The following is a 13,941-nucleotide window of genomic DNA, read 5'->3' on the forward strand; positions in this document are numbered from 1 at the left end:
CCCTACCCATTTGGAGGTGTAGAATTGAGCCTCTGTTTGGCTTTGTTTTCTTTCTTTCCAACCTTTTTCCTTTCTTTCCCTTTGTTTTGCCTTCCTTCCTGCATAGAAATATTTACTTATTCATTCATTCATTTTTTTGAGACAGGTTCTCACTCTGTTGCCCAGGCTGGAGTGCAGTGGTGCAGTCTCAGCTCCCTGTAGCCTCAACCTCCTGGGCTCAGGCGATTCTCCTGCCTCAGCCCCCTGAGTAGCTGGGATTCCAGGTGTGTGCCATCACACCTGGCTAATTTTTTAATAGAGACAGTGTTTTGCCATGTTGCCCAGGCTGGTCTCAAATTCCTGGGCTCAAGCGATCCTCCCATCTTGGCCTACGATTACAGGCATGAGCCACCGCACACGGCCCATTTATTTTCTTAAACCAGATCGAATCTAAACAGAAACAGAAACTGGAGAAGAAATCCTATTCAGGCTTGGTATCTACTGTGCATTCCTCCCAAATCTCTACCCATTGGTCAAGGTCCCTGAGTTCACAGAGCCCAGGCCAGAGCCCTGGAAACGCCTCTGCTCGTCCGCTGCCTAATTGCCTCTCCACACTGGGCACCACCAGGTCTCTCCCTCAGTCTCAGAGCTCAGTTGCTTCTGCACCTCATCAGGGATCCAGCCATCAAAGCCAAGGCTGGGGGACACTTGGACTAGAGTAATCCTACCAATAATGCAGTTCAGCTTTGTAACCGCAAATTTTCTAGTAGCCGTATATTTTAAAAGTAAAAAGAAACAGATCAAATGCATTTTAATAATGTTTTTTAGTTCTAATAATACGTTTCATGTAACCCAGTATATCCAAAATATCCATTTTAACATGGAGTCAGTATTAAAGTTACCTAAATATTTCACTTTTTTTTTTTTTTGTCTAATCTTTGAAATCCCATGTGCATGTCTCAAATTGGACTAGCCACATGGAATGCTCAGGAGTCCCATGTAGGGACCAGCTGCCATGTTAGATAGCCCAGGCATAGCATCTGTGTTGAGGACCCTGACACCTCTTTTGGATTCATCCAAGAAGTAGGACCTTACGTGCACCATCATCACCTCTCATATGTGACTCTGGCCTTTTTCCCGACCCAGCATAAGAACTCTTCCCTCTCCCTACTACTCTCCTCCTTTTTACATTTGCATTTTAATCTGTTGGTGAAGATGGGTAAAATCCTGCTTGACCATTTCATTCAGTTTCTCAGTCCCCTATGGTTAATTTGTTTTTTTCAAAAATGTATTTTTATGTGATGAAAAGAAATTTTTAAAAAACAACTGCTTTCCTTCCTATACTAGACTTCCTTGCTTTGTTCTGGTCCTTCTATCTGTTAGTATCCTCAAATTATCTTGAAATCCTCAGAGATCTGAAATACTAGTACTGACTGTACAGTTTTCTTACTTAAATCTATAGCATGTGGAAAGTTGACAGCAAGCCATGCCATCGCCTCCTGGTATTCTCCTCTGTCGGTTTAAGGAAGCAGCATCTTATATTCTTTGGCTTAGAGTTCCCCCAAAGCACATTCTGTCTAAGGGCTTGTTTCTGTACCTGCTTTAATTACGGTTTCTTCTGCAGTGTACGTTCCTGATGAGTGGGAGGTGGCTCGGGAGAAGATCACCATGAGCCGGGAACTTGGGCAGGGGTCGTTTGGGATGGTCTATGAAGGAGTTGCCAAGGGTGTGGTGAAAGATGAACCTGAAACCAGAGTGGCCATTAAAACAGTGAACGAGGCCGCAAGCATGCGTGAAAGGATTGAGTTTCTCAACGAAGCTTCTGTGATGAAGGAGTTCAATTGTCACCATGTGGTAAGAGAAAGTTCCTGAAAAGCCAAAATGCAGCACAGGGAGAGGGTATCACACAAGCCTCCCAGTATGTTCTTGGCTGCATGTACCCTTGGGTTTGGTGTCTTGCCTTTGCCTTCTGGATAGTTACCCCATTACCTCACTGTTACCTTCAGACCCCTGTGCTCAGACCAGGCCGCAGCACCACAGAGACAGTTTCAGACAACACAGGCACCAGCAAGGGCCACCCTGACCCTCTGAGTCTTTCTCTTTTTGATTCCTCCCAGGTGCGATTGCTGGGTGTGGTGTCCCAAGGCCAGCCAACACTGGTCATCATGGAACTGATGACACGGGGCGATCTCAAAAGTTATCTCCGGTCTCTGAGGCCAGAAATGGAGGTCAGTTTTCGTTTCCACCGGTATTGCATGTTGCCTTGCCTGCTCTCTTTTCCTTTACAATCTCCCTGCAAGGAAATGCTGTGTCTTTAAATCAGTTTACTTTCCAGCATCCAGTGTTTCTTACTGCATGCTCAGTTGTAGGTCATTTATGCAAAGGATTTCCCCAACTAGAGTCAGACTCTGATCTTCGTGAGGGGAACTTCCTGTTCCTTGGATCCCCTCTGCTAAGCCCCTCTGTGCCTTTGTTCCTGCATTCCCTCCACCCCCAGTCCCCTCCCCACATCAGTGTCCACCTGCCAAGCCAGGCCAGCGCCACTCCCTCCCTGAAGCTTTCCTGCCCCACTCCAGTAGCTATTCCTCTGCTAACTTCTCGATGCGCTTGACTCACATCCTCGTACGTGTTCTCTCTCGTTGTGTTGTGTTGTGCTGTTGTTGGAGTGTGTCCCCCCTCCACCCCGTTGTGTTTAGCTTTTCATCTCAGTCCAAGTGTGTGGCTCAGGGCCGCATTTGTGGCAGGCACTCTGTCAATAAATGTGTGTTACAGTTCAAGGTTAAGCTGCCTGGATTCTCGCCCTTGCATCTGGGAAGTTGCTGGGTGATTTCCCACCCAGCTCTGTGCGCAAGATGTGCACTCATTCATAAACCCCCTCCCCACACACAGTCCCCTTCCCCGGCATTGTTGGCGGTCCTTGTCTTTGCCACTGGGAATCTGGTTTCCTCAGACTCTACATCCACGTTTCAGGATTGATCCAGAGTCAGTGTCCTGCTTGCGCTTTTGAATGAATGATCCCACCTCAGCTGCAGGATTTCTGCTTAGTTTCCTAAAAATTTCACTTTGGGTTATGAGCTTCAAATTCTAAACCTGCTAAAGTCCTATGCAATTTTTCATTAAAAGTCACCGTGGTGTCTCCCCCCTCTGTAGTATTAACCCACAGGCCAGCTTTTTAACATATGCGGGCATGACTTTTGAGTAATTAATTCTACAAATAAACTGGGAGATAAATGCTGAGAAATAAAGGCAGCAAGAACTGCGTTTTCATTTGGTTGCCTCCGTGGGTCTGAAGTCCTCCCTTTGACCCTTACTTTGCTACTTACGGGGTAAGCACTGTGTCTGCTTTTATTCCTTAGAAGCAGTAACTTCCCCTTCTCGGCCCCTTTGGAAATTCTTTTGCCGTTCTTCATTTGGGCTTAAATTTTTTTTTTTTTTAATGTTCTTTGAATCGGCAACTTAATCATCTCCCAAGTGACAGTTTCTTAATTTTAGTTCCAAACACCTGTTCACATATGACTTCATTTATTTACAGCACGTGGTGTTTGGGGCCAAGTGTGGACTGGGGCTTCAAGCAGGATGGTTTACAAAACTCCCACCCTCTGTTCTGCCAAGCATTGGTCCCCAGCACCCCTGGGTGTTAGTGCCTCTTCCTGGTTCACTCACTCACTTTCTCTGGCCCTCTCTGTGTCTCTCTCACTCTCTTTCTTTCGAGACGGAGTTTTGCTCTGTTGCCCAGGCTGGGGTGCAGTGGCATGATCTCAGCTCACTGCAACCTCCACTACCTGGGTTCAAGCGATTCTCCTGCCTCAGTCTCCCAAGTAGCTGGGATTACAGGTGTGCACCACCATGCCTACCTAATTTTTGTATTTTTAGTAGAGACAGGGTTTCACCATGTTGGCCAGGCTGGTCTTGAACTCCTGACCTCAGGTGATCCACCCACCTCAGCCTCCCAAAGTGCTGGGATTACAGGTGTGAGCCGCTGCGCCTGGCCCTTGGTTCACTTTAATACACAAAACAGCATGAAGGAGAAAAGCTTGATGAAATAGGTGACTGGAGATCTGGCAGAGTATTTCTTGCCAGCATCGATTGAGGCACCTCTGAAAAGTCTGAAACTCACTCCCTTCCTCCCCAGTTTCAGGCACAGAATAAAAATTCAGAACACATGGCCTTGGTCCTGGCTCTGCGGCTGGCTGCCTGTGGTCCTCAGACAGCCGCTGCAGGTTCCTGGGCCTCAGTGTCCTCAATATAAAATAAGAGGGTGGGACAAGATTACTGAAGTCCTTTTCAGAACTAAAATTCACCTTTAGATTGGTCAGATTTAAACTTTTTCTTTCTAGCTCATGTCAAGTATTAAAATGTGTGCACTTACCCTGCAGTTTCATTATATTCAACTTGCTCCCCCGACCAAGTTTCACTTACGTATCTCACTATGAGTAGGTGTATATGTATACTTGTCTTAAATAGCTCTAACCAAATTAAAGGAAAGAATGGCAGTGTAACACCATGAACTGACAAAATTTCAGCCCTCTTTCTTTCTCCATGCTTAAAATTGAGTGCTTTTGTTGATTCTGTTGTTCACGGCAATTATAAATGACCACTTCATAAGACATATAGGTCATACTGTAATATTTAAGAATTGTGAGCATAAACTTTACATTTCATGTGCATATTTCCTCATGCATCACACATATCTAAAGCCCTAAAAAGTAGTGATTTGGACTTACCCCAGTGACTTAATGTTGCTTCCCCAGATAACCACGTGATAAGTGTTTTAAGTCACCAAGAGACAGCTTTGACAGCCTGTTCAGAATTCAAAGGTTTGTGTCACCGAGTGTAGAGAACCAACCCAGAAGTACCGAGGAGTTGTTATACTGATTCCAAATACTAGCTTTCAGTAGAAACTAGCACCTCACAGGGCAGCAGCCAGCATCCACTGGGCATTGACTATGTGCCACACACCACTGGGCACTTTCTGTGCGTGGCCCCAGGTCATCTCCTCATCAGTGAAACCACTGTGATATCCCATGTGGAAAAGCCTGGGCATGCTCAGCTGGTGGCCGGCCTGCAGGTGTGGGACCTGTCAGAGCCCTATGGCTTTGCAGTGCTGTATGAGATGCTTTGTGGTCAAGAAAACCAAGGTAGAGTCTGTTGCACTTGTATATGCAAAAGTAAAAGGTAGCGTTAAAATTAGGGACTAGTGATTGTTTTAGGATGGAGAGACTTGGGCATGTGTTTTATATAAAACTTTGTTCTAAATGGATGTATTATTTAAGGGTAATTCTTTTTAATTCCAAAGCCAGCATGTTGCTGTCCTCTGCAAAGAGGAATGCTTATCCCTGTTACTTATTCCTGGTTTCCTCCAAGACAAGTTTCAGCTGGACTTCAGTTGCCAAGGACTTGTCTTCCGTAATGCCCACAGAAAATAATAATGCCACATTGTAAGGTGAAAACAGTAATCCTGGTATTTTTGTATTTTAGAAGAAGGTTGAAGGGAAAGAAAAGGATTAAATAATTTATAACGATGCTTTTATGGGAAATAAAATATACCATGTCCATTTGGAAACACATTTGCTTACTTCTACACAGCCTTTGTAACGTGCTCTCCTTCCTCTTACCTGTACTTTGGTGATGGAAATAAAAGGAACATATAAACAAATAGGAATTTGAGTAACTGAGAATCCTTACTACCAAAAATGGCTTGTTTCACTTTAAAAAAATGTTGCCCTACCCAAATTAGAAGATGTTGGTCCTAACGAGTGCAAATTGGTGTTTCCCTCACCAGCTCTGATGTGGTCAAGGGAGCAAGTGCAAATAAGCTTGCGGGGAGCAAGCAGGTGCCATGCTCTCTGTGATGGTTGGTTCCTTCCGAGCAAGTCCTGGTTTCTTAGCATAAACAACCCACAGTGCCCAGATTGAACAAAGATGATATGCAAACCTCGAAAGAAATTGGCATGGAAAAAAAAATCCAAAATTCTCATGTGAATTTTTTTAAATCTCCAACAGAATAATCCAGTCCTAGCACCTCCAAGCCTGAGCAAGATGATTCAGATGGCCGGAGAGATTGCAGACGGCATGGCATACCTCAACGCCAATAAGTTCGTCCACAGAGACCTTGCTGCCCGGAATTGCATGGTAGCCGAAGATTTCACAGTCAAAATCGGAGGTGTGTCCTTAGCTTTCCAGGTTTGGGCAAGAACTAAACTCAGGTGTTTTGAGGACCTTGTTGGCATTAGTCTGCCCCTGGAGAGGTTTTCTAGTGTGTCCCTTGAGTGCACGGACTTCTTCTTGGGAATGATGTGATTGTCTCCAGTTGATGGTCACAAACCTGGCGCGGTCGGTCCCAATGCTGATAGCTCATGGACATGGTGGTTCAGATACTGGGCATGGTCCCTGAGGCTGGCTCTCCAGACGTTTGAGGCAGTTCTTGGTAGAACACCTCTTAGCATTGGTTACAGAAATAATTAAGACAATGTATTCAGGAGATTTTGACTTGGGAATAAAACTCACTGTCCAACCTTGCATTCATCCCTCCAATTTTCCTAGCTTTTAAGGAGCATTGCTCCCCTTCCAGGGACCCACATTGGTTTCTAAGAGGCAAGCTGCCCTAATGACGAAGCCTCTGCACGGAGCAGGAGCAGTGGCAGGAGCTGGCATGGCAGTCCCTTAGGTGAGGGACGATCACTGCTCACTGGGTTTCACGGCTGGGGCTGGCCAGCCTCCAGGCTCTCGACCACTCTCTCACAACACTTACTGTCCTGCTCTTAGCTCACCAGCCTACTGGTTAGACCCCCTTGTTGCCACCACCCACTGTCACACCAGAAAAAAGGGTTGGATTGAATTTCTGAGCAATGGTTAAAACCCACTTCAGCCTTTAGGTTTGTGTTTTTACTTCGGTCTTTTAATCTGCCTAATAAAAACACACATAACATCAGGGCTGCTCAGGAAACCACCTGCTTTTACCAGGATTCTCATCTTCCCACTATGATACGATGATAGTTTAGAAAAATACCAAATATTTATGCTGAGAAACTGCAGGGGAGATTTAACACCCAAAAGAAGCTATTTCAAATGGACCTCTGTGTCTAGTTCTTGAACTGCCTTTTCTGGAAGTGTTCACCTTCCTTTAGTAACATATTTTTTTCCTTTAGTAGTGATGTTTTAATGAAATGTTTTAGCCCCTTTGGTGAACAATGAGAATCTTTTAGAGAATGGTTTCTTTTTTTGAGACGGAGTTTTGCTCTTGTTTTCCAAGCTGGAGTGCAGTGGCACAATCTTGGCTCACCACAACCTCCACCTCCCAGGTTCAAGCGATTCTCCTGCTTCAGCCTCCTGACTAGTTGGGATTACAGGCGCGTGCCACCACACCCAGCTGATTTTTTATATTTTTAGTAGAAACAGGTTTTCATCATGTTAGCCAGGATGGTCTTGAACTCCTGACCTCAGGTGATCCACGCGCCTCGGCCTCCCAAAGTGCTGGGATTACAGGCGTGAGCCACCACACCCAGCTGAGAATGGTTTCTAAAGTAGGGGTGAGTGTCTTTCTTTTTACTCTGTAGGAGCTAGAGGTATTGAAATGGAAGCATATCCCAGAGCCCACATCCCTCCATCATCAGAGTTCCTCGTTCAGGATCCACCAGTGTGTCCCTAGGTTTGGCACGTTGAGACGTCCTCACGCTTGGTGCCCTGTGAAGCTGGGCAGCCCTCAGAGAGGCAAAGAAGTCCCAAGAGGCCGTCCTGCCTCAGGGCTCCCAGGAAAGAGCCGCCCGCGTCCCTGGCTGGGCTTCCTTGGTGCACCCAGCTCATTTCTCCTTCCCTCTCTGTAGAACTCACATTGTCCCCATGGAAATGCCAGCCAGCTCCCCTTTCCCAGTGCAGGAGCGAGCCAGGTGGGCCTGAGGTGGGCCAGTTCTGCCGCTAATGGATGAGAGACTTGGGCCAGGTGCCTTACATCTGGGAGCCTCAGTTTCCTCACCTCGGAAATAGGGTGATAATGTAACAGACCCCATGGGGTTATGAGAAGGACTTGGTGCAGGAAAGCAGCAGCACATGCCTGGCATGGGGCAGGGCCTCTCCAGATGGCAGTTCCTGTCTGTGTCTTATTCCCACCCTCCGGGCACATGGGGGGACTCAGTTTCTCCCCACTGCACGTCACCCTGGGAGGTGTTTTTTGTGCCAATTGCCATTTTAAATCCAAATCAGCAGGGATCATGTTTGCTGCTGAACCATGTGGCATATTTATAGTGATTTTTTCTGTAATCATGGTTTTTCTTTCTGGAATTTCAAGTTTTTCATTTGTGCTGAGGAAGGTCGTTTGTGTTCTTTAATAGGATTCCTTCTTTTCCACCTTGTGCAAGTAAAGGCAAATCCCCTATTTGCATGTCACTGGATTAATTCACAGATAACACTTTCACACTTCATTTTTATTCTTCACAAGGGTTCAAGATGTTTTCCCAATGCCCAGCGTCTCATGGATGACAAATATGACAAGTAATTTTACCAGAGGCAGTTTGAGGGCTCTTAGCATAGCGCAAGTAAATTATGTTGGTTCAAGTCCAAGGAACTTTGTTCTCTTTGTGTTTGCTTTTGTAGCCTTACCTCTTTGTGGCATGAGTTAGAGACATACATGAGCATTTTAAAGTGGAGCAGCCCTTTCTCCTGGGAAGGAGAACGGAAGAGTCCACTTAAGAAAAGGTTGTATGATTGAGTGCAAAATCAAAATCTGACAAAGCAGCAATAATTTAGGATTATAGAGCGAGCCTGCCATCAAACATAATTATGTGGCATCTTCTGGAGACATGGAAAATGGAAGAAATTTTCAAAAATGAGTGGGAGGATTATGTTGAAAAACAGTATTGAGTAATAGCTTCAGGGGCCTCGTAAATAGCATCTCTGGCATCTTACTGGGTACTTGTCATCATGAATTGTTACCCTGAATATTTTCCCCCGTATTAAGCAGTGAAATTATTTACTTTTCTCCAGTGGTGGGGCAGTGCTACCAAGTTAAGTAAGCATCTGTACTCTCCTGTTTATTTGGTCAGGTTTTAAAACCATGTGTAAATGACCAGTGGTCTCTGCAGTACTATATATTTTCTTAAATTGTGGGACTCTAATTTTTACACCGCTTCCTTTTTTCTTATTTTTATTCTCACTCTGTCACCCAAGCTGGAGTGCAGTGTTGTGATCATGGCTCACTGCAGCCTCAACCTCCAGGGCTCAAGTGATTCTTCCACCTTAGCCTCCCAAGTACCTAGGAACACAGGCGCACACCACCACTCACAACTGGCTGATTTTTAAATTTTTTTATACAGACCCGGTCTTGCTATGTTGCCCAGGCTGATCTTGAATTCCTGGGCGCAGGCGATCTTCCTGTCGTGGCCTCCCAAAGTGCTGGGATTACAGGCGTTGAGTCGCTGCACTCAGCCTGCCTCTCATTTAAATGCAATAAGGGAATTAACTTCTTAAGGGAATCAAATTGTAAATATGTTAGAAGTGGAGATTGCTTGGTATTTGCTCATCGTGTGATTAATCATCCCTTACTGTCTCCACCTTATAAAATTGCAAACCCTAATATTTGGCCACCTTAAAGTGCGACGTGTCTGTGTCTTGCCTTGCGTCTCTCCACACATAATGAGTGTAGGGTCCTCTGCTGTGACAGCAGTGGTGCCTGCTCCAGCGTGTGACTCTGCGCCCTCTCTTCCCTCACAGATTTTGGTATGACGCGAGATATCTATGAGACAGACTATTACCGGAAAGGAGGGAAAGGGCTGCTGCCCGTGCGCTGGATGTCTCCCGAGTCCCTCAAGGATGGAGTCTTCACCACTTACTCGGACGTCTGGTATGAGAACCTTTCCTACATTGCCAGCCTGGAGCCCCCAGCCTCCGCACTTTCCACCAGCTCAGTCTCTAGGGCTTTATCTTTCTCTGTTCCTTGTTACCCGTTGGCAGCTTTAGCTCAGTGTTGTGTGAGCCACACTTCTTCATCATTGAGGTGTTCCTGTTGTCAGTGGGCTAGCTAAGGGCAGAAGGGCATTTGTGGGATTTTAAAGAATTTGTGGGACCAACATTCTTTCCATCTTCAGCAGATACCGATTATGTTTCCAGGAGCTGGGATGTGCCAGAAGCCGTCGTCTCTTTTTGTTTCTCCCCTGCCTGCCTTCTTTTCTCTTTTCCTCTTTCTCAATAAACAGATACTGTCTGTGTGTCTGCCTCACCTAATCTAACCCTCAGATTGCAGACAGTGCTTTATTTAGACCCAAAGCTTATGAGTCCTGATTGTGTTTTCCTGCTGGTCCCATCTGCTGTCTGTCTTTCCGTGGGCATCCACCGTTGTGGACCCAGGGATGGTTATGGGAAGCAAAACGTCTCCCTTAATCATAAACAGTGTCTACCAGTGGAAGCCCATCGGCCGAGGGATCACAGTCCTCTCAGTAGTATTGTTTATTGCAGTTCCTTGGCAACATTGCAGAGAGGCAGTCAGGTTCTGAAATACAACTGAGGTTATTGGCAGGCTGAGGCCCTGGCACAGGCACCTTCTAGAATGTCAGCTAGTGTCTTGGCTTTCCTCTGGGGGGATCCCGTTGCTGTTGTGTTACAGAAATGGTAGTTGTTTACTCCAACAGTCTGGATGACCGCATAGAGGAACTATTTCAATAGTGACTGACATCATTTTTTTTTTTTTTAACCTCGTAAACCTTTCACAGTTCAGGGGCCTTGGTTCTTATTTTGAAGACAGGTGCAAATTGGAAATAGCATTTGAATATGACCCAGCAAAGCATGATTGCTTCTTCAGCTCCAGTATGAGATCTGTTTTGCAATCAGCTTGTCCAAGATGGTTATCTCTTCACTGTCAAATCAAAGTGCTCTGCATGGTGTTTAGAGATTGGGATGGTGAGGAGAGGGCAAGCCTGGGTATGTGCATGCATCTGTTTATTCTAGGCTTCGTGCCTCCAGGAGCTTGGAGGTCAGCTTGTAGTATAATAAAATAGAAAACTATACAGCCGGGGAGAACAGAAGCAGGATAGAAGGATAAAGTGTTGTTCATATCTCTCAGGCAAATTTTACCCAAATTCTGACGAGCAGTTACTGCACAAGCAACAACAAAGGGACCTAGAGTGTGTTCATTGCCAATTCTGTCCATTTGGCTACATAACTACTGTGAACCAATACGAAAAGATATGTATAAACATGAATAGGCGTTTGGTATTCATTCCATGAAATGCTCAGGCATTGACAGCGCTTCAGGTTTTGTTTGCTTTTTAACACAGGCTTTGAGGATAGCACAGGTCAGGAAGGCTAGGGCGTTGGAGCAGGTTTCTCAGCTGTCCAGGCTCTAAACTAAAGCTGTCCCTCTCAAAAGAATGGAAGTGATTTTAGATTGTATCAACAGCACGAAGCAATGATTCCTAGTTAAAAATCTAGAAAGAAACACAAAGAATTTTATTTGACTTTGTAGAAGAGACCCCAGAATTTTAGGATTGGGATGTATCCCTGCAGTCAGGCCCAGTCCCCAATGTACCCGCAGATCTTTGACAGCTGGTGGTTGAGCTTCTGCTAAGAGGTTTCCTTCCAGGGACTCCATGTTCACTTCCTCACAAAGGCAGGCTAGCCTCATGCTTTAGACATCCTTGCTCTTAGCAAATCTTTCGTGTTCTGCTACGTCAGCCTCTGTGTGACACCCATTGGACCTTCTCTCTGTAGCACAATTGCATACCTTGCTCTGTTCTTGATAAGATAGGTCTAGGAGTCATCGAAGGAGGTGTGTCTGTTCTAGCCAGAACACCTCCAGGTTTCCTGCTGTCTTCCAGGACTTCATTCCCATGCCCTTGGGCACTGTGGCTGCTCTCCCTGCAGCTCCCTGTAGCACCACGTCCCTCTGAAATGACAAGGGTGCCCTCTAGGCATGGAGGAAACCAGACAAAGGACTGGGGAGATGCACCCCACAGCCTAGAGCTGTGCCTTCTTCCTGAGCATCTGGATCACCCAACACATAATCTTTATTTTTTATTAAGAAGCTTTCCAAATAGTCACAAATAGCCAAGGTTATTTGCTTCTTTCATGGCTAATTACCATCTGTGGGGAATGTGGATTTCTCTGTAGGTTTTAATTTGCTGGTGAGTGGGCCATTGCTCCCATCCCCTCCTGGTGTGGGGAAGTATAGTTACTGAATGCTGCCTCCAGCCAGCACGGGCATTGCTGGGGGACTCACAGCCGCCGGTCTGCCCCCTGGGGAAACAACGTCACGGTTCCTAATTAGAAAGGGCTTTACACAGAGACATTTATCTAATGTTTGAAGATTAAATCTGTCCATGACATGGAAGACTTGATTTTATATGAAGTCACGAATAGCCAACACCACATAGTAAAATACCGGCTTTGAAAAACACAGAGGTGTTGCGTATTTCTCAGTGCTTCTGACTGGCTGTGTGGCCTTGGTTAAACCTCAGAGCTTCTCTGGCCTTCGGTTGCTCCACCTGTAAGGCAAGGTCTGTCTAGAGAAGTCTGCGGTACCTGAATAGATGTTTAAATGGCTCTTGTGGCAACTGGTATTGTGTAGAGATGGTTCAGTGTCCACACCTTGCAGTTGTCACATTAAGCTGTGAAGGACGACTGACTCCAGCACTCGGTGGCCCTCAGTGACAGGTGATGTTGACCTCAGACAAGAGTTGCTCAGGAGGTAGGCTTTGCAGTTCAACTCGACAAGCGTTTGTGGAGAGCTAGGTCTGCTACCTCGTGTATTGTTGCCTGTGTGTGATGGTAAGGCTCTTGGGGGTGTGGAGGATGCGGGGATGATGATGATGACGATGATGACGATGACGACGACAACAACATCGTCGTCGTCCTGGTCCTGGAAGGATAAAGTGGAGAAGAGGAGGCAATTCTGACAGTTTGGGGTTGCAGAAGCCTTCACAGAAGAGATGAAGTTGTGTAGGCACCCTAAGTATGGATTGTCACAAAAAGAGCACTAGGAAGCGGGGCGGGGTGGGGCGGGGCAGGGGTGGGGGGTTCCTGGCAGTGGGAATGCTGGGCAGGCATGGCAGTAGGGAGCACCTGCTGCAGGTGGGGTTGGTGAGGTTTCCTTGGGGGACTTAGGCTGCGGAGAGATCAAGACAGGCCTCAGCTGTTGTATTAGGCATCCTGGACTAATTCTTTAAGCCCTGTTAAGGTTTCTGAACCAGAGGGTGATTAGAGCTGTGCTCGAAGTTCTTGTTAGCCGGAGTATACAGCTGCATTGAGCAAGATGCTGTAACCAAAGAAGAGAGCTGGTGGCGGGCCAGGCAAGGAGGATCCTGCATACTCAAGGAGCTCTGAGGGACGAAAGGAGGGTGCCAGACCTTGGACAGATGTGAGCCTGGGTGGACAGGTCGCAGTGGGACTCCGAGGAGGCCAAGGGCATGGGTGACAGCAGGCAGACTGCTCAGGTGGAATGGGCATCAGCTGCAGGGAAGCCAGGGGAAGAACAGGGCACAAATCAGAGTTCAGTGTGAGACGCAGTGAGTTTGTGGGTAGCCCAGTAACTGGGAACTTGGAACGGAGCAGTTGGGCCGGGAGGGCCAGGGTGGGAGCCTTGCCGTGAGAACTGGCTGCCTGCAAGCCGCTGACACAGCCAGGAAAGGCACGTGGGGCAAGAGGAGAAGTGGGTCTGGGAGGGAGCCACATCCTCAGGCCATTTCCCAGACCAGCCTGCAGTCAGCAAAAGCAGAGAGCTAGTCATTTCTTCTTTATTTTATTTTACTTTTAATTTTTTGTTGTTGGAGAGCTAGTCATTTCTTGTACCAAGCTGCATTTCAGATGTGTGGGTACTACTGCCACTGGCATCTGAGGCATGCTGCCTGTATGGCTGGGCTGGTTGTGGAAGGCAGAGCTTCCCGCACAAAGCTGATGGAGAGCCCCTTCTCCCCTGGGCCCAGGCCTCGCTAAACTGCGCTTTTGGCCTCTGGGTCTCTTGTACAACATGAAGACGAC

At 46.7% G+C, this 13,941-nt stretch overlaps 1 protein-coding gene across 3 annotated transcripts in view; it reads left to right on the forward strand.

The window, feature by feature from the left end:
- Positions 1-13,941, forward strand: part of IGF1R (insulin like growth factor 1 receptor) — a 316,223-nt gene that overhangs the window by 284,906 nt on the left and 17,376 nt on the right. For all 3 annotated transcript variants that reach the window (XM_004056810.5, XM_019010887.4, XM_055364071.2), the window contains exons 16-19: positions 1,604-1,833; positions 2,097-2,207; positions 5,983-6,142; positions 9,685-9,814. In XM_004056810.5, the coding sequence (XP_004056858.1) occupies positions 1,604-1,833; positions 2,097-2,207; positions 5,983-6,142; positions 9,685-9,814 (631 nt within the window). The remainder of the gene's footprint in view (positions 1-1,603; positions 1,834-2,096; positions 2,208-5,982; positions 6,143-9,684; positions 9,815-13,941) is intronic.

This window comes from Gorilla gorilla, chromosome 16 (assembly GCF_029281585.2).
Source record: "Gorilla gorilla gorilla isolate KB3781 chromosome 16, NHGRI_mGorGor1-v2.1_pri, whole genome shotgun sequence".
NCBI lineage: Eukaryota > Metazoa > Chordata > Mammalia > Primates > Hominidae > Gorilla > Gorilla gorilla.